This window comes from Drosophila ficusphila, unplaced genomic scaffold (assembly GCF_018152265.1).
Source record: "Drosophila ficusphila isolate 14025-0441.05 unplaced genomic scaffold, ASM1815226v1 contig_357, whole genome shotgun sequence".
Taxonomy (NCBI): Eukaryota; Metazoa; Arthropoda; class Insecta; order Diptera; family Drosophilidae; genus Drosophila; species Drosophila ficusphila.
In genome coordinates this window covers 10,576-33,877 of record NW_025064266.1, presented here as the reverse complement: position 1 = coordinate 33,877, position 23,302 = coordinate 10,576, and the positions used below count along the sequence as shown (strand labels likewise).

General features: G+C 39.2%; 3 protein-coding genes and 1 long non-coding RNA gene across 4 annotated transcripts; all 4 read left to right on the top strand.

Moving 5' to 3' along the window:
- The first annotated feature begins 2,009 nt into the window (after window positions 1–2,009).
- Window positions 2,010–8,169, top strand: LOC108101383 (adenylyl cyclase X E-like). Its single transcript, XM_043207890.1, has 12 exons — window positions 2,010–2,302; window positions 2,349–2,489; window positions 2,545–2,704; window positions 2,761–3,544; window positions 3,604–3,704; window positions 3,760–4,114; window positions 4,278–4,725; window positions 6,391–6,752; window positions 6,839–6,933; window positions 6,994–7,145; window positions 7,203–7,338; window positions 7,500–8,169. Exons 1-12 carry the CDS (start codon window positions 2,201–2,203, stop codon window positions 8,006–8,008), a joined length of 3,345 nt encoding a protein of 1,114 aa, XP_043063825.1. The 5' UTR covers window positions 2,010–2,200; the 3' UTR covers window positions 8,009–8,169.
- A 1,801-nt stretch (window positions 8,170–9,970) lies between these two features.
- LOC122319992 (adenylyl cyclase X E-like) lies at window positions 9,971–11,619 on the top strand. Its single transcript, XM_043207894.1, has 4 exons — window positions 9,971–10,345; window positions 10,401–10,560; window positions 10,617–11,400; window positions 11,460–11,619. Exons 1-4 carry the CDS (start codon window positions 10,262–10,264, stop codon window positions 11,491–11,493), a joined length of 1,062 nt encoding a protein of 353 aa, XP_043063829.1. The 5' UTR covers window positions 9,971–10,261; the 3' UTR covers window positions 11,494–11,619.
- Window positions 11,620–13,013: 1,394 nt separating this feature from the next.
- Window positions 13,014–18,629, top strand: LOC122319991 (adenylyl cyclase X E-like). Its single transcript, XM_043207893.1, is given in 14 exon segments — window positions 13,014–13,097; window positions 13,148–13,288; window positions 13,557–13,716; window positions 13,785–14,562; window positions 15,596–15,696; window positions 15,750–16,113; window positions 16,414–16,867; window positions 16,928–17,289; window positions 17,351–17,370; window positions 17,373–17,444; window positions 17,516–17,667; window positions 17,781–17,904; window positions 17,961–18,211; window positions 18,213–18,629. Coding segments are annotated over 14 exon segments (3,366 nt in total). The 5' UTR covers window positions 13,014–13,025; the 3' UTR covers window positions 18,528–18,629.
- Window positions 18,630–22,373: 3,744 nt separating this feature from the next.
- On the top strand, window positions 22,374–22,802 carry LOC122319993. Its single transcript, XR_006245433.1, has 2 exons — window positions 22,374–22,467; window positions 22,530–22,802. It is a non-coding gene; the product is annotated as an uncharacterized LOC122319993 (long non-coding RNA).
- The last annotated feature ends 500 nt before the right edge of the window (window positions 22,803–23,302 follow it).

Here is a 23,302-nt window from a genome sequence, read left to right as displayed (position 1 = left end):
TTCCTTTCTTGATACAAGTACAGCCATGGACAGATAAATTACACAAATGTACAAATAAAAGTTTTCTTTAAGTTATTTCTTAAGTTATTTCTTTGGTTTATTTGAGGTCTTATATATTCCGTACTTTTGCTTATCAAATTGTGCCAAAAAAAATTTTGTTACATTTTTCATTGTTTTTTTTTATAACACATCAGTCTTTGGTGTGGCCACTTAAAAGCACACATTGGTATTACACGTAATTTTCAAAGGGTAAAGATTTAATACTAATTTTCTGGTGTATGTTTATCAAAAATGAATTTCAATTGAAACAATTTTGTAAAAAAAAATTGGACACGTGATACATTGTACTCTTAAAACAAGAAATGAAGCTAGCTTCGGCAAGCCGAAGCTTATATACCCTTGCAGTCATCAAATATGTCGAACAAAATACACAAAATAAACAACATCGAAGCTAAGACGATTTTTCTATTCATTTTCCATATTTTCGACTATAGATCATATGGGAGCTATATGATATAGTTGTCCGATTTTGATCAAATTTAATTCGTAATTCAAGAGTCGTTAGAAAACTTTATATTCCAAAAATCATGCTTATCTAATAAAAACCAACTATGTTATAATTTTATTTCCGGTATTTCTATATAGATTTTTCGATCTTTCCTATGGCAGCTATAAGATATAGTTGTCCGATTTTTATGAAATTTTTTCTCAATATAAGGGTTGTTAAAAAAACTTAATATTCAAAAAATCATGCTTGTGGGTTAAAAAACAACGATTTTATCAAATTTATTTCCATTAATTCTCCTTTGGCAGCTATATGATAGAGTTATCCGATTTTGATAAAATTTAAACCGAAATTCAATAATAGTTAGAAAACTCCATCTTGAAGAATTCAAGTCGATCTGATAAAAAACAACGGCGTAAGAATTTTTTATTTCATTCTCTCGTATGAGAGCTATCCGATATAGTCGGCCGATCCGGCTCGTTCCGACTTATATACTGCGTGCAATAACTAAACACCTTTTGGGAAAGTTTCAGCAAGATAGCTTTAAAACTGAGAGACTAGTTTACATAGAAACAGACAGACGGACAGACAGACAGACGGACAGACGGACAGACGTACAGACGTACAGACGTACAGACGTATTCCGACTCTGCTCGTGATGCTGATCAAGAAAATATATACTTTATGGGGTCTGAGGTGTCTCCTTCACTGCGTTCCAAACTTCTGACTGAAATTATAATACCCTTTTGCTCTGCAAGGGTATAAAAAGGACCTTCACTTATCAACTTAGTGAATCTGGCAAAACCGCTACTGAAATTAACGAAATATAAAAATTACTTGCAGAAATTATTAAAAAGTCGTTCAAATTAATTATTATATGAATAGAAACCGAATTCTAAAAAAATTTCATCAAAAACCGACCGAATACTTCAAATGACTCACAGTCCGGGGGAAAAAAAGTGGTCCTATTTTATCTTTTATCAAATTAGATACGATTCTATGTAACATGTAACATGAATTTGCCTAGAGAACTGATTTCAAAAAGATTACTATTTTGACGCATCGGCAAAAAGACACTTGACAAAGCCTCACATCGAGGAAATGTAAACTTTTCGAAGAAACGAACTTGGAAACGACGATACTAAAACAAAGAGGCTAAGACCTCCAGTTTCTAAAAAAAAAAACATTTTTGAAAATTTTGTGCTTTATATGTGTCCATGCGATTTGGAGGCACTTTGACAAAAAAGGTATAAACATTGTTCTATCGTTAAATAGTTTACTGTTTTTTAGTTATTACAGAATTTACTTAATATATTTTAGAATCAATATATCCTTTATCCTGATAGAATACGTTTTCGATAACACATTGGACATTTCTTCTCTTTGTCTGACTTGTGCTATTTATCTGTCCATGGCTGTAACTTTAAAGCCCGGAATTGAATCAACAAACAAATGCCTAAAGTTATCTTGTTGTCCATTTAAATTTTTAATATTGTTTACTAAATCCAAAAGATTTTAAAGTTAAATTATAACTTTCTAAGCTACTTGCAAAGTAATAATAATAATCGTAATAAACCGAGTTTGTGTTTTGCAATCCTAGTAGCAATGCTCTAAATTGACACACACCTTTGTTAGTCCAGATAGAGACCTTATTCATTCGAAGCAATCCAACACAAAGATACACATCGAACTAAAATGGGCACCTACCAATACTTTTCTTCGTCGTTCAGAAGGAAATTTAGGCCATGTTTACTGGACTACGCTGACGAGCTGCATTGGGAGCTCGGCTATTTGAAGGTGAGCAAATGACCAGTTTATCATTTAATAAACGGATCGTTCCCAGGCAAAGTGCAAGGAGCTGAATTTGGAGGAGGAGTACAGGAAGTATCAGGTCCGTCTTATGATAAGCTACCTCACCGTTTTCTACCCCTTGTTTTTACTGGTGATGCTTTGCCTTCAATTAGTCACATGGACTTGTGTCGAGGTGAGAGTTCATTGGTTTAAGATTTAACTTTTCAACTAAATGAACTTCCCATAAGAACCCGGAAATTAATAAGATGAACTTGCTCTTCGATGGACTTTCGTTGATTTTGGTAGCCTCCTTGATGAGTGTCAATTTCTTTGAGAGCTTTGTGCTTCGCCACCCGTGGGTTATGGTTTTGACCTCCGTTCTGTCCGTGCTTGCCGTGGTATTTTGTGGTGAGTTCTATTGGTTGATTAACCAACTCACACCTTTATCTGTTCTCGATCCACAGATTTAATGCAGAACACTTATCATTATTACATTTCCCACTGGCCGCTGAACACCACGTTCGACGTCTTCGTGCTCTGCATGATTTACATGTTCCTGCCAATTCCCTCCATCAGGGGAGCTGCTCTTTTGGCCACATCCGTGAGCCTTATTTACGTGGCCTACTTCATGCACTTCCTGGCCTTCACCAGTAAACGCTTTTTACGAAGGGTCTACGGCATCGACGTGGTCTCCGTGGATATATTCCAATACCTGGGCTTCAACATGATGGGCATCTTCTTCCGCATCATGAACGACACGATGGTGCGCGCCTCCTTTCTCGATCGCCATCAGTTCATGAAGGAGGAGAGGTGGCTGCGCCACGCCCTGGGCCAGGAATCGATGCTCCTAGACAGCGTCCTGCCTCCGCAGATCGCCAAGCCCATCCAGAGTAGCATCAAGCACAGGATCATGCAGCCGGAGAACGAGTTCGAGCGCAAGAGCTTGGGTGTCTCAAGCGCGGAGTACTTCATGGCCATCCAGATCCATCCGGATGTGAGTATCCTGTACGCCGACGTGGTCAACTACACCCACTTGACCACCACCCTGGCGGTGGACAAGTTGGTGAAGGTGCTCCACGACCTCTACGGAAGATTCGATATGGCTGCCTCGCACTTTAAGGTGCAGCGCATCAAGTTCCTGGGCGACTGCTATTATTGTGTGGCGGGATTGGTGGAGGCAGATCCCGATCACGCCACGAAAGCCGTGTCCCTGGGCATTTCCATGATAGCCAACATCCAGGAGGTGAGGTAAGTGTTCACTGAAAGTTGGGTTGGGGTCTGTTCTTATTTATTCGCTGGGTTTGCAGGATCGAGCGCGCCTTGGAAATCGACATGCGCATAGGAGTTCATTCGGGTTCCCTCTTTGCAGGAGTCATCGGCGAGGCAAAGCTGCAGTTTGACATTTGGGGTGAGTTTGCTCATGAGGATATTTATCCTTCTTATTTAAGTCAATGTTTTTCCAGGTGCTGATGTTGATATCGCCAATCGCCTAGAGGCCACTGGAAAACCGGGATATGTGCACGTTAGTGGGCGAACCCTGAGCAACCTGAATGCAGACGAATACATAATCTTTCCGGGCACCGAAAAAGCCCAGAGAGATTCTATGCTGCAGAAGCACCCGATGGGCACCTACCTGATAAGGGGCCACGTCCAGCGGGAATCGGTGAGATCCACCCTATATGGGGTGCAGTCCCATATTAATTTGGACATCAAGACACTGCAAACGAGTCGGAGTACTCGTGGCGAAACCGCAAACACCGACTCGATGTCCGATGAGCTGCGCGAGGAGTTCAACAAGATGCCGGTCGGAGGATTCCAGTAAGTGCTGCTTAAATAGTCACTGGGAAATTTTGGCTTTCCTCAAAGGAAAATTTGGTCCGAATTTGATGTGTTAATGCTTATAAAATAATACTTTAAACTATGATATTGTGTCAAGTTAAAACTTTCATGGCTTACTTAATCCAACAATTTTGCTTCTCAGCTTTCGATTTCCCTGCTGCCGCCGTGATAGAAATGAGAGTGAAAAGTCCGAACGGGTTGTAGGCACTTATTGTGTGGCCTTCAAAGACTCTTCTTTGGAATGGAGCTATCTGCATCAACCCGACTTTGTGTTCAAGTACTCCACGCTCCTGGCCTGGGGAATTGGCTGCTGCCTGCTCTACATTCAGATTGTGACCAACAAGAGTTTGTGCAAGACTTGCATCGTTATCGACTTGTGTGCATTTTCCATACTGACTTTCTTGCTGTGCCTCTCGTGGTACAAAAAATTTTGCTGGTGGAGGTTCGGCCATAATGACTTCAAAATCTACGGCAAATACAGTTGCATGGCCTTTGCCCTGTTCGAGAAGATCCAGCACAGCTTCGTCCTGCGGATCACTGTCTACATGATGACTATTTTTTGCTACTATATGGTGATCTCCATGATACTAGTAAGATTTTCAAAACTTTATTCACTATCTAATTCTAGGCAATAATGACCAAAAATACTAACTAGCTCAAAAAAATTTTTGATCTTCCACAAACGATATAGAAGACAAGAAAGGAAGCTTATATACACTTGCAGTTATCACAAATCTTGAGCAAAATAAATGCTCCTTCACTGTTTTGCAAAATTCTGTCAGAAATAAGAATGCCCTACTGCAAGGGTATAAAAACACAGAAGCCAACAAATGCATTTGACTTTAGATATAATTCCCTATTTCATTATAGGTCTACTTGGTTAAAATATTTGTTGTTACAAAAATAAGTACTCTTTTATATACACTGAAATAATTTAAAATTTGCATTTTTTTTGTTAAACACCTACTTAAGGGCCTACGGCCTAAAAAAAAGGTGATTTTTGGGGATTTTTATAAATTAAACTACTTGATCAATTATTTTAAAATTTTCAGAATATATTAATACATGTTTTAAGAATATACAGTGAAATTTTTAAAGAAAAAAATTAAATATTTTTTAAGTTAGCGTCGATCTTCAACGGCGCTAAAAAAAAAAAGTGCCTTAACTGCTGCAGTGATTCCGGCCCTCTCCGTGGATGAAATCAAAAACTGAAAAATTCTCGTTAAACTAGATGATATTGTCTATACCATGAACTACGATAAAAGAAAAATATCAAAAATTGACAAAATGGCGGCGTTTAAAAAAAAATCGAATTTTAGCCAAAATTTTGGTCGTTTTTGACCTGCCAAAATTCGATTTTTGATCGGATCAAAAAACCGATAGCTCATGGTACGGAGAACTATATATAGAACATACAAAACAAATTTGATAGTGATCGGATCATTAGTTTTTGAGTTATCACTGCAGCAAATTCGGAAAATGCTGTTTCGAGAAAAGTTTAAAGATAAAATGATCGTTTGTACTGTTATGAGAGCGGCTGCTCTTTAAATTGTTATAACTCAAAAACTATTTGAGATATCGATTTAAAATTTTAATATGTGTAAGTGTAATCTACCGAAAAATGAAAAAAAATTTTTTTGATTTTTTTAAAACTTCACACTAGTTGTGGCCCTTAATACTTATGTTATGCTTCGTAGGCTTAGAAAGAACAGGAAAGGAAGCTAGTTTCGGCACTCCGAAGCTGATATACCCTTGCAGACATCAAATATGTCGAAAAAAATACATAAACGTTAAACAACATAGAAGCTATAACGATTTTTATACTAATTTTCCATATTTTCGACCATATTTTCATATGACAACTATATGATATTGTCATCCGATTTTGATGAAATTTAATTCGAAATTCAGTAGTAGTAAGAAAACGCCATTGGAAGAAGTTAAGTCGATCTGATCATATATCGCCCGATCCGGCCCTAACTAACAACTACACAACTTTTGGTAAAGTTTCAGCAAGATAGCTTTAAAACTGAAAGACTAGTTTACATAAGAACAGACAGACGGACAGAAGTACAGACGTATTTCGATTCTGATGGTTATGGTGGCTGATCAAAAATAAATATACTTTATGGGGTCTGAGTTTATAATTCCCTTTGCTCTGCAAGAGTATAATGAAACAAAGAAAAACAAAAGACCTTTACTCCAGGGATTTTTTTATAACTCAATTTTGTTTTGATTTTAATAAAAAAAAACAGGAAACATGTGACGAGGACCAGTATGAGTTGGATTACATTGAGAGCAGAATCTATCATTACGAAGCGGATTTTAGTTCCTGTTTTCATCCTTGGGCCTTTACGAACATGATGGCGCTGATCCTCGGCATGAGTTACACCTTCGCCCGAATCCCTTTCGCCCTGAAGACAATCATCGGCACTTTGGAGTTAATTGCATATGTGTTAATCGTGTTTTTCCAGTACGGCTTCGTTTTCCAACACAGTGCCACCACTTCTCCGTTTTTGAGAGCGGAAATAGCGCATTGTTGTCGGGTTTGTATGATGCTGGTCACTATGTATGCGAAGGAACGTCAGACGGAGTTCAACACGAAAATAAACTACAAGTGGGTGGAACAATTTGTTACGATAATTATAGCCATTTTAATTATCATTATCATTAATTATCATCATGTAATTATTTCATGTCTAGGCTCAACGTGGATTTGCAAAACAAGCAAAAGGCGGCCGATGTCACAAACCAAACTATCATCATTCTGCTGAACAACATTCTACCTGCCCATGTTGGTCAGTTTCAGACTAAATTTCGTTAGTAATCCATTGATTATTTGTATCTTTCATTCTTAGTCGAGGTGTATCTCAGCTCAGTTGCCAAACACGAACTCTACTCTGAAAATTATCAAATGGTATCGGTCATGTTCGCCATGCTTACCAACTTTCAAATGAACTTACCCAGCTTACGAGTGCTTAATGATATCATTACAGAATTTGATCGATTGGTAATTCAATAATTGAACACTTTGTTATTTTAAACTTAATATTCCTTCCTGTTTAAGTTAATTAACTATAAGGGAGAGTACGTGGTTGAGAAGATTAAGGTCGTTGGGTGCACTTACATGGCAGCTTGTGGATTGGATTTTAAATTGGCCTCAAAACATCGGTCCACTAATTACGGTTCAATGCTTCTAGAAAGTACGTACTGACTGATATCTAAACCTTTTAAAGGAACAAAAAAAAAGTGTATTGAAGATTTGATTTACAGACTTATTTTTTAAAGCCTTATAGATTGTTAATAACCATTTATAAGTATGTACTTATTGCATTTTAATGACACAAAAATTACAATTTTTCAGTGCAACGAAGTCGCAGTCGGTCGGGGACAATTAAAAGCGAATATAAACATCCAGGAGTTGTGATCATCCTGACCTCATTTGCTTTGGACCTGATGAGAACCCTTTCGGCGTGCAACAAGGCGTATGCAGGAACACCTTTTGATCGGGCTTTAGCCACCGGGGAGATCTGCATAGGAATCTCCAGCGGGGAGGTAATGGCCGGAGTGGTGGGGGCCTCGCAGCCTCACTACGACATCTGGGGAAACCCGGTCAACATGGCCTCCAGGATGGAATCGACAGGACTGCCAGGACACATCCAGGTGACCGAGGAGTCCGCCAGAATTCTCGAGGAATTTGACATTAAGTGCAATTTCCGCGGCTTGACCTTTGTCAAGGGTCGTGGGAAAATTCCTACCTATTTTGTTGGCATCGATGATAACTTTCTGTTCATTTCGAAGGGTGGTCAGTCTTCACCAAATAGTTTATCAGCTATCGTAGATATGTCTCTGCATGACGAAGAAAACGTTTAGTTGGTGTTCAAACGGGAAAAATTTTACGTGCTACTTTCCTTCGGTTTTTTTTTTTTTGATTTTGTCTCCTGTAAATTGTTTGTATTTGGGTTTACAAAGTGTACTTACGACCTTACCCTTAACCCTTACTTACTTACCCTTCAATAAAAAATTTATTTTAAATTTTAAATTAACAGGTCTTGGTATGGTCAATTACTGTAAAGAGTATAAAAAGGATATTATAATTTCAGTCAAAAGTTTGCAACGCAGTGAAGGAGACACCTCAGACCCCATAAAGTATATATATTCTTGATCAGCATCACGATCAGAATCCAAATACGTCTCTCCGTCTGCCTGTTTCTCTTCAAACTAGTCTCTCAGTTTTAAAGCTATCTTGCTGAAACTTTCCCAAAAGTTGTGTAGGTATTGCACGCAGTATATAAGTCGGAACGGGCTGGATCGGCCGACTACATCGGATAGCTCCCATACGAGAGAAAGAAATAAAAATTCTCACTCCGTTGTTTTTGATCAGATCGACTTGATTTCTTCCACATGGCGTTTTCTAACTACTATTGAATTTCGGATTAAATTTTATCAAAATCGCATAACTCTATCATATAGCTATCCGCCATAGAAAAGATTGAAAAAATTTATAGAAATAATCGTTTTTAATCCGTCGAGCATGATTTTAAAAATTTAGAGCTTTTTAATAACCCTTGAAACGAGAAAAAATTTCATTACAATCGGTCATCGTTACCATAGGGCTTGTCATAGGAAAGATCGAAAAATCTATATAGAAATATCGGAAAGAAAATGATAACATCGTTGTTTTTCATCAGACAAGCATGATTTTTAAAATATATAGTTTAACAATAGAGTCTAACGACTTTTTAATACCGAATTTAATTTCATATAGCCGTCATATGAACAACAGTCGAAAATATGGAAAATTAATAGAAAAATCGTCATAGCTTCGATTCTGTTTAACCTATTTGATATTTGATGACTGCAAGGGTATATAAGCTTCGGCTTGCCGAAGCTAGCTTCCTTTCTTGTTTTTTTTTAATTGTCAAGAATTCATTCAATAGTGACAATTTTATTTTCGAAGATACTACTATGAATTTATTCTTTAATTAGTACATTTCCGTTGTAAATTTTTCGTTGACACATTTGATGGGTTTGTGCTCTGCATGATTTACAGGTTTCTGCCAATTCCGTCAATTAAGGGAGCTGCTCTTTTGGCCACCTCAGTGAGCCTTATTTACGTGGTCAACTTCTTGAACAACTTGCAGTACACCCCTTTGTTTTCGGACTTTTACAATGTTCTGGACATTGATAAACTGCTCTATGTGGGCTTCAACGTGATGGGCATCTTCTTCCGGATTATGAACGACATCTTGGTGCGCGCCTCCTTCCTCGATCGCCACCAGTTCATCAAGGAGGAAGTATGGTTGCGGAACGACCTCCTCCAGGAATCGATGCTCCTGGACAGCATCCTGCCGCCCCAGATCGCAAAGCCCATCCAGGACAGCATCAAAAGCAGGATCATACAGTCGGATAACGGGATTTGGCGAGTGGAGAGATCTGCATCGGGATTTCCAGCGGAGAGATAATGGCCGGAGTGGTGGGTGCCTCGCAGCCTCATTACGACATCTGGGGGAACCCGGTCAATATGGCCTCTCGAATGGAATCAACCGGTCTGCCAGGTCACATCCAGGTCACCGAGGAGTCCGCCAAGGTCCTCCAGGAGTTCGACATCCACTGCACTTACCGTGGCTTGACCTTCGTAAAAGGTCGCGGAAACATCCCCACTTACTTTGTGGGAATCGATGAAAACTTGAAGTTGGTTTCACGAGACTCTTCTTCACTGGATTTATTTTCTCAAAATCCAACTTGTGAAGAAAATGAGAGAAAGTAGTTTCTTAAATGTGCATTAAAAAAAGTGTTTACACCAAAAAGCTTTATATTTTGTGGGCGGTCGAAAATTGTATAAGAAATCGGAATTTTGGCTGGTGTAAAATTGTTATTTGTAATTTTTAACCGGCATGGGTTTTGATTAATAAAAAAATGCATAAAGTTCTCTTCTTGTCCATTTAAAATACAAGAGATTCTAAGCTACTTTTAAAGCCGACTACGCTGACGAGCTGCATTGGGAGCTCAGCTATTTGAAGGTGAGCAAATGACCAGTTTATCATTTAATAAACGGATCGTTCCCAGGCAAAGTGCAAGGAGCTGAATTTGGAGGAGGAGTACAGGAAGTATCAGGTCCGTCTTATGATAAGCTACCTCACCGTTTTCTACCCCTTGTTTTTACTGGTGATGCTTTGCCTTCAATTAGTCACATGGACTTGTGTCGAGGTGAGAGTTCATTGGTTTAAGATTTAACTTTTCTACTAAATGAACTTCTCATAAGAACACGGAAATTAATAAGATGAACTTGCTCTTCGATGGACTTTCGTTGATTTTGGTAGCCTCCTTGATGAGTGTCAATTTCTTTGAGAGCTTTGTGCTTCGCCACCCGTGGGTTATGGTTTTGACCTCCGTTCTGTCCGTGCTTGCCGTGGTATTTTGTGGTCAGTTCTATTGGTTGATTAACCAACTCACACCTTTATCTGTTCTCGATCCACAGATTTAATGCAGAACACTTACCATTATTACATTTCCCACTGGCCGCTGAACACCACGTTCGACGTCTTCGTGCTCTGCATGATTTACATGTTCCTGCCAATTCCCTCCATCAGGGGAGCTGCTCTTTTGGCCACATCCGTGAGCCTTATTTACGTGGCCTACTTCATGCACTTCCTGGCCTTCACCAGTAAACGCTTTTTACGAAGGGTCTACGGCATCGACGTGGTCTCCGTGGATATATTCCAATACCTGGGCTTCAACATGATGGGCATCTTCTTCCGCATCATGAACGACACGATGGTGCGCGCCTCCTTTCTCGATCGCCACCAGTTCATGAAGGAGGAGAGGTGGCTGCGCCACGCCCTGGGCCAGGAATCGATGCTCCTAGACAGCGTCCTGCCTCCGCAGATCGCCAAGCCCATCCAGAGTAGCATCAAGCACAGGATCATGCAGCCGGAGAACGAGTTCGAGCGCAAGAGCTTGGGTGTCTCAAGCGCGGAGTACTTCATGGCCATCCAGATCCATCCGGATGTGAGTATCCTGTACGCCGACGTGGTCAACTACACCCACTTGACCACCACCCTGGCGGTGGACAAGTTGGTGAAGGTGCTCCACGACCTCTACGGAAGATTCGATATGGCTGCCTCGCACTTTAAGGTGCAGCGCATCAAGTTCCTGGGCGACTGCTATTATTGTGTGGCGGGATTGGTGGAGGCAGATCCCGATCACGCCACGAAAGCCGTGTCCCTGGGCATTTCCATGATAGCCAACATCCAGGAGGTGAGGTAAGTGTTCACTGAAAGTTGGGTTGGGGTCTGTTCTTATTTATTCGCTGGGTTTGCAGGATCGAGCGCGCCTTGAAATCGACATGCGCATAGGAGTTCATTCGGGTTCCCTCTTCGCAGGAGTCATCGGCGAGGCAAAGCTGCAGTTTGACATTTGGGGTGAGTTGCTCATGAGGATATTTATCCCTCTTATTTAAGTCAATGTTTTTCCAGGTGCGGATGTTGATATCGCCAATCGCCTAGAGGCCACTGGAAAACCGGGATATGTGCACGTTAGTGGGCGAACCCTGAGCAACCTGAATGCAGACGAATACATAATCTTTCCGGGCACCGAAAAAGCCCAGAGAGATTCTATGCTGCAGAAGCACCCGATGGGCACCTACCTGATAAGGGGTCACGTCCAGCGGGAATCGGTGAGATCCACCCTACATGGGGTGCAGTCCCATGTTAATTTGGACATCAAGACACTCCAAACGAGTCGGAGTACTCGTGGCGAAACCGCAAACATCGACTCGATGTCCGATGAGCTGCGCGAGGAGTTCAACAAGATGCCGGTCGGAGGATTCCAGTAAGTGCTGCTTTAATAGTCACTGGGAAATTTTGGCTTTCCTCGAAGGAAAATTTGGTCCGAATTTGATGTGTTAATGCTTATAAAATAATACTTTAAACTATGATATTATGTCAAGTTGAAACTTCCATGGCTTACTTAATTAAACAATTTTGCTTCTCAGCTTTCGATTTCCATGCTGTCTGCATCTTTGACTTTGTGTTCAAGTACTCCACGCTCCTGGCCTGGGGAATTGGCTGCTGCCTGCTCTACATTCAGATCGTGACCAACACGAAAATGTGCAAGATTTGCATTTTTGCTACTGAGTTTCCCTCCCTGAAGACAATCATCGGTACCTTGTGGTGGGGGCCTCGCAGCCCCCAGATCTCATTCATTCACTACGACATCTGGGGAAACCCGGTCAACATGGCCTCCAAGATGGAATCGACAGGACTACCAGGACACATCCAGGTGACCGATTAAGTGCAATTTCCGCGGCTTGACCTTGACAAAGGTCGTGGGAAAGTTCCTACCTATTTTGTGGACATCGATGATAACTTACTGTTCATTTCGAAGAAGGGTGGTCAGTCTTCATCAAATAGTTTATCATATATTCTAGATATACCTCTGCACGGCGAAGAAAATAATTACAGTAGAATCCGCTTATAGGGACTTTCAAGGGACCAACGAGTTTTCTTCGTTATACCCGGAAGACGCACTAAGCAAAAGGATATAAGTGTATAAGTCTGTCGGGGACCAATCAAGCCATCGAGTTTTCGTCGCAATAACCGGACGGACACTATAAGCGGAGTCGTTATAACAGGATTCTACTGTATATGCATATAGCCTGCTACAGTATGGTCAGCAATTCTAAAGAGTATGGAAAAGTTTTAAGCTAAATTGTTAAAAATTCAGATTTGTAAAATTTAAACAAATTTTTTGTAAGGTTATTGTGAAAACTCAAAAATGTACTACCAAAGTCGGCTTTTGGTTAAAAGTATATTGTACAGTTAAGCCAAAACTTCTTGTCTTTTAAAATTATAAGGCAAAGGTTATTTAAAAAAAAATCAACAAAAAAATGATTTCTGCTAGGGAAAAATGCAAACTTAATTATGCAAAAGAGCGCATGTGGGAACCCGGCTACCTTAAGGTAATAATACAGTTTAACTTTACTAGAAGAAATTACTTATTAATCTGCAGGCGAGATGTGCAGAGCTACGGTTGGAAACCGAGTTCCGACTTTATCGAATACGCCTGTGGAAAAGTTACCTATGTGCTTTTTTTATGCTGCATATTTGTGTCACCTTGGTTCACTGTACGCTTTTGTTAACCACAATTCAGGTAAGGCCTTTGAAATGTTGACAACAATATTCAGGGGGTTCATTTTTTTCCAAAATACTCTCATTTGAGTTTATTGCTTAATTGATTATTTTATGTTGAAAATTCTTTGTTAAGATAATTGTTTACAAATGAGTTTTTAACGAGATTTATTTAGAAAGCTTTGATTCAAATAAAATTATAATTTTTGCGACACTTTCGTATAAAGTGGTATTTACTTATTTAAATTAAATGTATTTTTCTTATTAATCTAAATGCATTTTTTCCAAAGGACCGTAAACTTATCTATTTCGACGTGGTCCTTGTCACAGGATGCTGCGTTGTTATTTTAGCTGTATTAAGTGTCAACTTTTGCGATGACTTTATTGCAAAGCACACGTGGTATATGTACGCCAGCTCGATATTTGCCTCCTTGACTTTGGTGTTTACAGGTGGGTATCTGCTGTCCTTAATTTGTATATTACCTTAACTTTCTGCTAATATCCCGACATTTATTTAGACCTAACTGAATCGATATACCACCACTACGCACATAATTGGGTACTGGGCACGTTCTACGACACGTACATTTTGTACATGGTGTACATGTTCCTGCCGATTCACTTTATCAAAGGAGCAGTCCTTTTGGCTCTCTTGGTGTCCGCCTTGTATATTCTGTACTTTATCAATTATTTGGCCGAAGGGTTCTTCGAGTTTCTGGGAGAACTATTTTCCATCAGCGGGATGTCAGTTGATATTGTCCACTACTTGTGCCTCAACCTGGTGGGCATTTTCTACCGCGTGATGAACGACACGGTGGTACGATCGTCCTTCCTTGATCGCCATCAATACATCAAGGAGGAGATCTGGCTCCGGAATGCCCGCCTGCAGGAGAAGCAGCTGCTGGACAGCATCCTGCCGCCACAGATCTCCCAGTTACTGCAAAGAGACATCAAAACCCGTTTAAAATTGGCCAGGCAGGGTGGTGGAATGCATGCCTTTAGCGCCATGGAAAGAGCAATGGCCATTCAAATGCATCCGGAAGTATCTATTTTGTACGCTGATGTGGTCAACTACACCCACCTGACAACCACACTAACGGTTGAGAAGTTGGTGAAGGTCCTCCACGATCTCTACGGCCGGTTCGACTTGGCTGCCTTTCGCTACAAAGTGCAGCGCATAAAATTCCTGGGCGACTGCTACTACTGTGTGGCGGGATTGTCGGGTCCAGATCCCGATCACGCCACCAAATGTGTGTCGCTCGGGCTCTCCATGATCAATGAAATACAGGAGGTGCGGTGAGTATCAACATCAGAACCAAAGGGCGTCTTATTAAATTTAGTTAAAGGAAGAAGGACAAAGGATATATGTGTTCTTTACACTTTACACTTTCATTAATTAAGGAAATCATCTCTGGATTTTCTTTTAATTAAAATTCGTTTAAGTCAATAACTAATACAAAATAAGAATTACATTTTCCACAAAGAATACAATACAAGCTCTGGAGCCTAGACGAAAAGCGCAAATTTGCTCGTCGACTACAGAGTGATGTTCTTGCTTTTCCTCCATGGAGGAACCGACACACATAAACAACTCGGATTTTAAAAAAGGCGTAGGTCAGATAAAGAAAATTATGTAGAAATGTGAAATTGCCGTATAGAAAATACGTAGATCTATCTACTTATTTTCTGAGTGAAATTAAGAGAGTAGGGTAGGTAAAAGTAAATAAAACGACAATTTATATTTCCCTAAAAATAGAAGACAGCAGACAAACAACAAATTTAAAAATAAATTACTGTGAGCAAACAAAAATCTATGAATTTATAGACTTCCAGAATCTCATGGCAAATAAGCCAAACTTTACATGCAAATATACAATCATCTATTTATTCATTACCAGTAAATGATCTGTTTATATAGATATTTATATTGGAGATACCACGAATATTCGGCTACTATTCAGTATTCGGCCTATTCGGCCACTTTGTTTGGTATTCAGTATTCGGCCGGATAATATTCATGGAAAAAAAAACATAAGATTAATCAAAACTTTTATTTATTATCAAATTACGATATTAAATTCATCAGACGTAAGTTGTGATGGATATACACAAGTTTTTCAGCATTTGACGGTAGTAAAAGATTACGCAAGTCAAAATAAAAAATAAAACCGGTTGCACTCCCCTCGTTCCAGTCCTATCAGGATTGCTAAATGGAAAAGAACGTGGAGGCGATCCAACTTACGCGCTACAAAAATAATCAATACACCTATTTTTTACACAAATGAACTTGAACTTTACAACTAAAATTCCTTTTATCGCAAACCCCCAGTGACGTCCAGCAATTGGACATTAATATGCGCATTGGAGTTCATTCGGGAACTCTGTTCGCAGGTGTCATCGGAGAAGCCAAGCTGCAACTAGATATATGGGGTAAGAAGCAGGGTGATTAGTTGTGATCGAATTGCTAACATTTCACTCTTTAGGAACGGATGTCAACATTGCCAATGCCTTGGAGTCCAGTGGAGTTTCGGGTTTCGTGCATATTAGTGCTGATACCTTAAACCACCTTGAACGCGATCGCTACGTCATTGAAAATGGTCCTGAAAGCGCAAGGCACAATCCTGTTCTGCGTAGACGCCAAATAAGTACTTATATTGTTCGTAAGGAAATAAGGGAGGATGATGAGTCAAGCGAAAGTGATAAATCCCTCCTTGAATTGCATTCCCTTTCTCATATGAACTTGGGCTCTAAATATAGAGTGAGCGCTAATACTAGTGAAAGTTTAAGAGTTGTTTTCCAGGACGAGTTACGCGAACAATTTCGGAAAATGCCCGTCAGTGCATTTAAGTAAGTTGATTATATAGGCAAAAAAAAATAATTTGAAAATGGAAAAATATTTGTTACATATTAAAACAAAATTGTATTGGGAAGCATTTACCTTATTAGTAATATTTTTCTAATTGTTACCCAAAAATTTAATTGAATTGCTTTGTAGCAAGTAAAAAAATAACAAAAACTCCTTTTGCATATCAACTTTAATTTATTAGAAATAAAATAAAAACATTTACATTTTTTGATTATTAATCAACATTTATTTTATAATTTTACCAAGTAGTATTGACCTATTTTTCCCCACCCTTTTTACAGTCCGAAAGAGTTGTATTACAAGTATCGCCAAAAGCAAAATCAGAATCAGAATCCGCAACTGAACAAACAACTGAACTCCTGTTTGTCCTTTTACAATCACTCCATGGAGAAGGCCTACTTGAACCAGACCGATTATATGTTCAAGTATAGTATGTTGTTGGTCTGCTGTCTTACTTGCTGTCTAATGTACATTCAACTGATGGTCTCCGAAATAACTGGCGGCTTCTGCCTTATTTTTTCGATTTGCGTGATCACAGTGATGAGCATTTTGACCCTCATCGCTTGGTACAAGAAGATGTGCTGGACGAGATATAGGGAATCAGACCATAAGTATAGCCTATTTAGCTGCACAATATTTAAGATACACGAGAAAATCATAGGAAGTTTGGGCATTCGCATTGTATTGTATTTGTTCCTAGTGTTTTCAAGTTATACCATAATGTTGTTAATAGTGGTAAGATTTAAAGTGACAAAAACGGTTTACATTATTTACAGCAATATATTCTATAATTAGATGTCCTGCGAACGGGACGAGTTCGAGTTAAGGAACATTGAGGAAAAGCTTTTCCACTACGATGACGATAGTAAAATCTGTTTCCATCCCTGGGTCGCCTCCAACATGGTTTCCCTAATGATCTGCATCACTTTCACCTTCACCAGAATTCCGTTTTTAGTGAAAACAGCAATTGCTGTTTTGGAGACACTTGGATACATGGTGATCATCTTCTTCCAATTTGAGTTCGTCTTTCACAGCAGCATTACCACGAACCCCCATTTTCCCGCTGAGTACGCCCATGGTTTACTGATCTGCATCACCCTGGTGACAATGTTTGTGAAGGAGCGCCAACTTGAGTTTGTTAACAAAGTGAACTTCAAGTAAGTTTAGATTTACCAGCTGAAATTGATTAATAACTTTTTATTATTATTCATTATTAAGCTGGCGAGTGGAGTTGAAAAAAAGGAGAATGACGCCAGCTTAACCAACCAATCAATCATAATAATCCTTAACAATATTCTTCCTAGTTACATAGGTAGGTGGTCCTAATTGATATGGGTATAGTGGAATATCAGTGGAAAAGGTCTTTCCTAATTTTTCTTACAGTTGACGTATACCTTAATTCTTTGGCCAAACACGAACTGTATTATGAAAACTATAGTATGGTTTCCGTAATGTTTGCCATGTTAATGAACTTTGAAACAGATCTTCGAGGCTTGCGTGTACTGAATGAAATTATTGCCGAATTCGATGTGTTGGTAAGATAAGAGTTACGTTAAGGTAGATAAGTTATATATTTTTAAAGTTATTTTTTATATACTTATTATTCCACGACATAATTCTTATTTTCCGATGTTTAATCCCAAAACAGTTGCTGTTCTACAAGGAGTATTTTTCGGTTGAGAAAATCAAAATTGTAGGATGCACATATATGGCTGCCTGTGGCCTCGATTTGAGCTTTGCCGGTTCCACGAGTAGACCAATTGGATCGACTGGTAAGTCGTTAGGAAAATGATAAACGTTATAACCAACCTTTCAAATTACGATTTAGACACCGGCGATGCAGATGCTCCAAAACTATCCATTCGAGTGCACGAAAACGAACTCGAGGAGGTGGTCTTTGTGATGGCCTCTTTTGCCCGGGACATGATGCGCACTTTGGCCAAAAGCAACGAGATCTACCAAGGCATTCCGAGCGATCGAACCATTACAGACGGCACCATCGCCATTGGCATTTCCAGCGGTGAGGTTATGGCTGGAATTGTGGGAGCCTCTCAGCCGCACTACGACATCTGGGGAACCCCCAGTGAACATGGCCTCTCGAATGGAATCGACGGGCTTAGTGGGGCACATCCAGGTCACCGAGGAGTCCGCCAGGATCCTCAACGACTTCGGGATTTACTGCGAGTATCGCGACATGACTTTTGTAAAGGGGCGTGGAAAAATTCCAACCTTCTTGGTGAAACTTGATGAAGACCTTAACTTCATCTACATTGAACAAAAACGGACGCCAAGTCACTTGGAGCGCAGCACGGCGATATCCTTGGCATCTACGTACCAGGATAATAGCGTTTTTGGTGACTTGAAAAGCCTTTCGAATATAACTTCTCGCTTTTAAGACGACTTTGATACCAAAAAAGACTAATTTATTCCTATGGTTTTACTGATAAAATTTCGCAACAAGAACAGACCAACAAAAAATCGAAATTCATAAATATATTTTTGGCTTTTAATACTTACTGGAAGAATAACAGAAATAAATTTCTAATATTGTTTGATAACCTATAAACTTGATGTGGTTGTGTATGTATTACAATCAATTTATTGCACTTATAAAGAGAAGTCTAAGGGTTTTGCTAGAATGTCTCCCCATTTTCCCAATCCACACAGTGACATGCATTTTCCATCAAAATTTCGTAACATAATTAATGATTTCGCTAGGCCTTTCCATTAAAAGTGTCAAAAGCAAGGACGGCGGCAGCAAAAACCGAAATCAGAACCCGGCTGTTGACTAGATTTTGCCTTTTTGCCCCATTCCGCTCCGTTTTAATTGAATTAATCCCGAACCGTGTTAAAATTTTGAGTGCCGTGGGCCTGCTGATTTCGATTTGCCATGGAGTCCCCCTTCTCACGAGCAATTAAAAGGTATTTTTACAACCAATTTGGAAATATGATGGCATTTGCAGGACGAGGAAGGTGAGATCGTCCCCTTTGATGCTGATGATGCTTGTCATTGTTTTCTGTAATTGACGTGGTCTCGCCCCAGTGAAACATCAAAAAGCACGACCGACGGAAAATGCGAGGATACGCGTTAGAGAAACATCCATTTCCGGTGAAAAGCCCCCAGGATCCGTTTTCCCTTTCCGCTCGGCATAGAGTTGTTTTATCCGCACGGACACAGTCCAACTTTCCTTTGATATGTAAAACTCTCTCGACCAAATGCATGTCACCAAAAAAAAACACACACTAGCACACCTTTTAAAGTAGAAAAACGCACTGGCAACAAATTGAAACTCATGTGAGTTCCAAATGCAAATTAAAATTCGAAACCTATTTGCCCAGAAAACAGGTGAGAAAATTAAAAACAATTATTTGTTTCGATTCCAAGGGTATTTCAGGTTTTACCAGCACTTTGTATGAATCAATTAAGATTTTAAACTAAATAAGAAATTGAGTTACGCGAATAGGGACTAAACAGTTATTTCCAAATACATATTACAATTTGCGATTGCTTATCTTTAAAGAAATGTCTGCTACAGGGTATTTAGAATTTGAATTCTATTAATTAATAAATATTTATAGTTAAAATTGATGTGCGAGTTTTGTGATATCGCAGTCATTATTATTTATTTGCCATGTGCTTTTTGCTAACTTAAAACTGAATATTTTTACATGAATAAATCAAACAGCAAAAGGTAAAAAACAAGTGAAAATCGTGGAGCTTAGTTTAAAATCAACGCTGTTAATTTGGCTAAGTGGAGGTACACATTCGTGAAACATTTCAAATTTCTTGTTTTAATTAGACTAAGCGTCGTTCACATGAAAATTGAACACAAGCATAGTTAGTTACCATTTTATTTAAGGCCTTTGCATTTCCCTTAATGAACATTTTGCAGGACATGTGTTTATCCGCTTTTTGTTTCGTATTCAGATGATTACTTCAAATACCGAAGCTGGAAATGAAGACCAGTTTCTAGCACACTCAATAACAATGCCGAAAATGTTTCGATGACAAAAAGTGAGAGCAAAAAAACAAGAACGCAATCGAAATCGAGTTTCGTTCTCATGCCATTTGCCATTCCCAGAATCCAAACTAACAACATTGACTCAAGTCCGCACAAGAGTAAAAAAATAAAAAAGTAAGGATTGAACTGAAACTAAACCCTCCCAAGCTAACTAATCTTTTTTAGGGATTTCTTTCCCTTTTTACCAGTATTGTGTGTATGTTTTGCTGCCAATCGGAGCGACCAAAACGAAAATGTCATCATCAGCAGGGCTTCGGTCAGAGAATAGAACTAAACCCGACCGAAAAGTGGGAACTATCCGCCCCCACTAAGGTATGTATATATATATACATACATATATACTGCCACTCAACGTAACTTTTTATGTGCAACATAGCAGAATGATTGTGTTCCGTTCCAGAAATATCAGCACAACAAGCACGGCAACAACTCCGGCCACAGCAACAACATCTTAAGCCGTTTCGCATAAAATTTCACACACCATTTTAGCCAAGTGCCACATTACCTGCACACAAGATGGGACTCGACTCGCCCCCTTTCGTCCTTCCACACTCACAATGTCCTGTGAGCCCAGAAACCAAACCAAGAAAAGGAAAATAAAACGCTGGAAAAACGCTGAAAAAACACGAAACTGAACATAAAAAATACCTTTTGACACATGCAAGCACAACCAAAAGGGGGCGTGGCCGCAGCCAAAAGTGTTGGCCAGCTGAGCGGAGCGGAGGAGCAAAGGAAGGAAAAGAAGAAAAGGCTTAAAATCAGCGGGCAAGGACTAAAATGGCGCCAGCCAAACGAGCTGAAAAGGAAAAGAAAAATCTTGAAAATTGCATTTTAAGAAGAACTTCGTGTGGCTATAACGAAAAATCTATAAGCACATACTCATGTAAGGATATATACATATATTTGTATATGTATGTGTGTGTGTATGGCGAAGTGCGACTGAATGCAGACGATGGGAAAAGGATACAGGATAGCTCAATCTGGCACTGACTTGGGGCCACAATAGCCATTCGGTTATCCAGTTGGTCAGCAAAGCATCCAGGACCAATCCAATACAATTTTAACGGTAATGTGGACCGAAAGCGAGCGATGGCGAAATTGATATGGCCACCGAAATGGTCAGCATTCGCAGAGGTGCAGATGCAAACGAAAATATCACGTATACGCCCCGTAAACAGTGGAGCTGAAAGAAAAAGGATGGGAGAATAGCTCCGCATGCCCTTGAAACATTTCCTGAATTAGCATTATAAATAACAACATAGATTGGTTTACTTTTAGTTTAGTTTTTACTTCAGCTTTTTAGAACCCAGAAAAAGCTTAGATATAAAATATGTATATGTATATATATAATTAAGTTTTAGAATTAATTTAATATAATATTAAGTAGGATTAATTTAATAAGTTTAAATTAATGAGCCCTAAAGTTTAAACTTTTATTTTGGCTCCTTAAAGCATGTACATTAAAATGAACATCAAATTAATGTTCCTTTTGCAGTCAAACTGTATATAAAACTTATACATTTCCTCAGTTATTAATACTTTAAGAATGGCTTTCTTTTCATTAAGCCCGATCACTAAACCTCCACCATTCAACATTATATACTGCTAGAAATTCCATCTCGCTCGAGGATCAAGTGCGTTGCCATAACAATTTCCACTTCCACTCACAGCCAACCCGCTTTGGCAGAAATCTAAATCCAGAAGCGTGAAAACCAAGAGGCAACGACTACAGAATTATGGCAACAAATTGCAAACAAACAAGCAACAAACAAGTGAATCACCTTTAACGCTTCCTATGCACTTTTTGGTCTTTCGTCCTGCCACTTCACTCCACCTCCATCCTTTTCCGGCCAAAGGAACTTGGCCAATTGGGTGGCAGGGGAGAAGGGTGAAAGGTGAAAGGCACGGCGTTCGATGGGCGTGGGGGCGTGGCAGGTTTTGTCATAACTTGCACTGCCTTCAGGCTGCGCTCAAGTAAAGAGCCGGGAATGACAAAAACTGCACACAGAGTGGCAGCAGCAGACAGGTTGAACAGCTAAAGACCGAGACATGCATGTCAAAGGACAACGAATCCTGCGAGTGTGAGTGCCCTAGCTACCTGCAGAGAAAAAAATATGGTTAAATTTAATTCCATTTTGAAAATATTCTCTAAAGTATCCTTATTAATTGCAGCTAAAATTATAAATGATGTACATAACCGCGTTAACATTGAAAACAGTGTCAGACAATTGATTTCTTCTTCTCCTCTTAAATATTAGTTCATATTGTGTTACCTTCTTATATTAAATTTTAACTTCAAGACAAGCTGGCTAAGTATGTCATCTCAAACAAAACCAAAGGTATTTTTACATTTTTATTTGTCTGTCTAAGCATAGAAAGCAAAAAAGAACTGTAGGATGAAACTTTCGGTCGAGTATTTACGATATCTCAAAAAAACGCTTCCGTAATCGTACGAGAAGGGACTTCAGAGTTAATGACATGCATCCCAAACCAATGGAGGTCGATATGTTAGAAGAAACCATGCTTTGGGAAGACGGCATTGCACAATCGCCAATGGCGTCTGTAATTTTGGTACAGACACTATGGAGTGTTGATTAATTTTAAAATGTATGAACAGTTTTGAACAAGTAAAGAGCACATCGATGAACATTGTCATGATGAATTTTTTGTTGTAAATATGCAAAAATATTAGAAATATTAAAAATCGTCTAAAGAAGCAAAAAAACAAAACTGGCTTTAATGCTTATTGAATATATTGTTGCTAAGGCAATTTTTACTTTTCTTACATGCTTATCATGGTTGTATATGTAGCTAAACGAATTTATGTACCTATATCTTATTTTATCAATTTTTAAATCTAGCAGAGAAATGCTAGCTAAAAATCAATATCAAATAATTGTTAATAAAAAAAATAAAAAAATTCATATTGTTCTTTATAAAAGTATAGTTTTTTAATACTTTTAAGAAGTCGTCACTATAAAATTCTGATACCAAATTTCTTCGAACCGAGTAGTTGAGTGTACATCCGTTTGTGTGCGTTGCTTAACACTCAAAAGCGGAAGTAAGCGCCGTGTGCTGCGGTCGAGGATGAGCGGAGTTAAAGCAGTGGAGGAGGGGAAGGAAGGGGAAAGGGAATATTGGGAATGGA

Excerpts from the sequence above, each read along its gene's own strand:
- LOC108101383 (XM_043207890.1), top strand. The coding sequence starts at position 2,201 with ATGGGCACCTACCAATACTTTTCTTCGTCGTTCAGAAGGAAATTTAGG. Across the intron at positions 2,303-2,348 it reads GGGAGCTCGGCTATTTGAAG|GCAAAGTGCAAGGAGCTGAA; the intron begins GTGAGCAAATGA and ends GATCGTTCCCAG. Across the intron at positions 2,705-2,760 it reads GCTTGCCGTGGTATTTTGTG|ATTTAATGCAGAACACTTAT; the intron begins GTGAGTTCTATT and ends CTCGATCCACAG.
- LOC122319992 (XM_043207894.1), top strand. The coding sequence starts at position 10,262 with ATGATAAGCTACCTCACCGTTTTCTACCCCTTGTTTTTACTGGTGATG. Across the intron at positions 10,561-10,616 it reads GCTTGCCGTGGTATTTTGTG|ATTTAATGCAGAACACTTAC; the intron begins GTCAGTTCTATT and ends CTCGATCCACAG. Across the intron at positions 11,401-11,459 it reads GCCAACATCCAGGAGGTGAG|GATCGAGCGCGCCTTGAAAT; the intron begins GTAAGTGTTCAC and ends CTGGGTTTGCAG.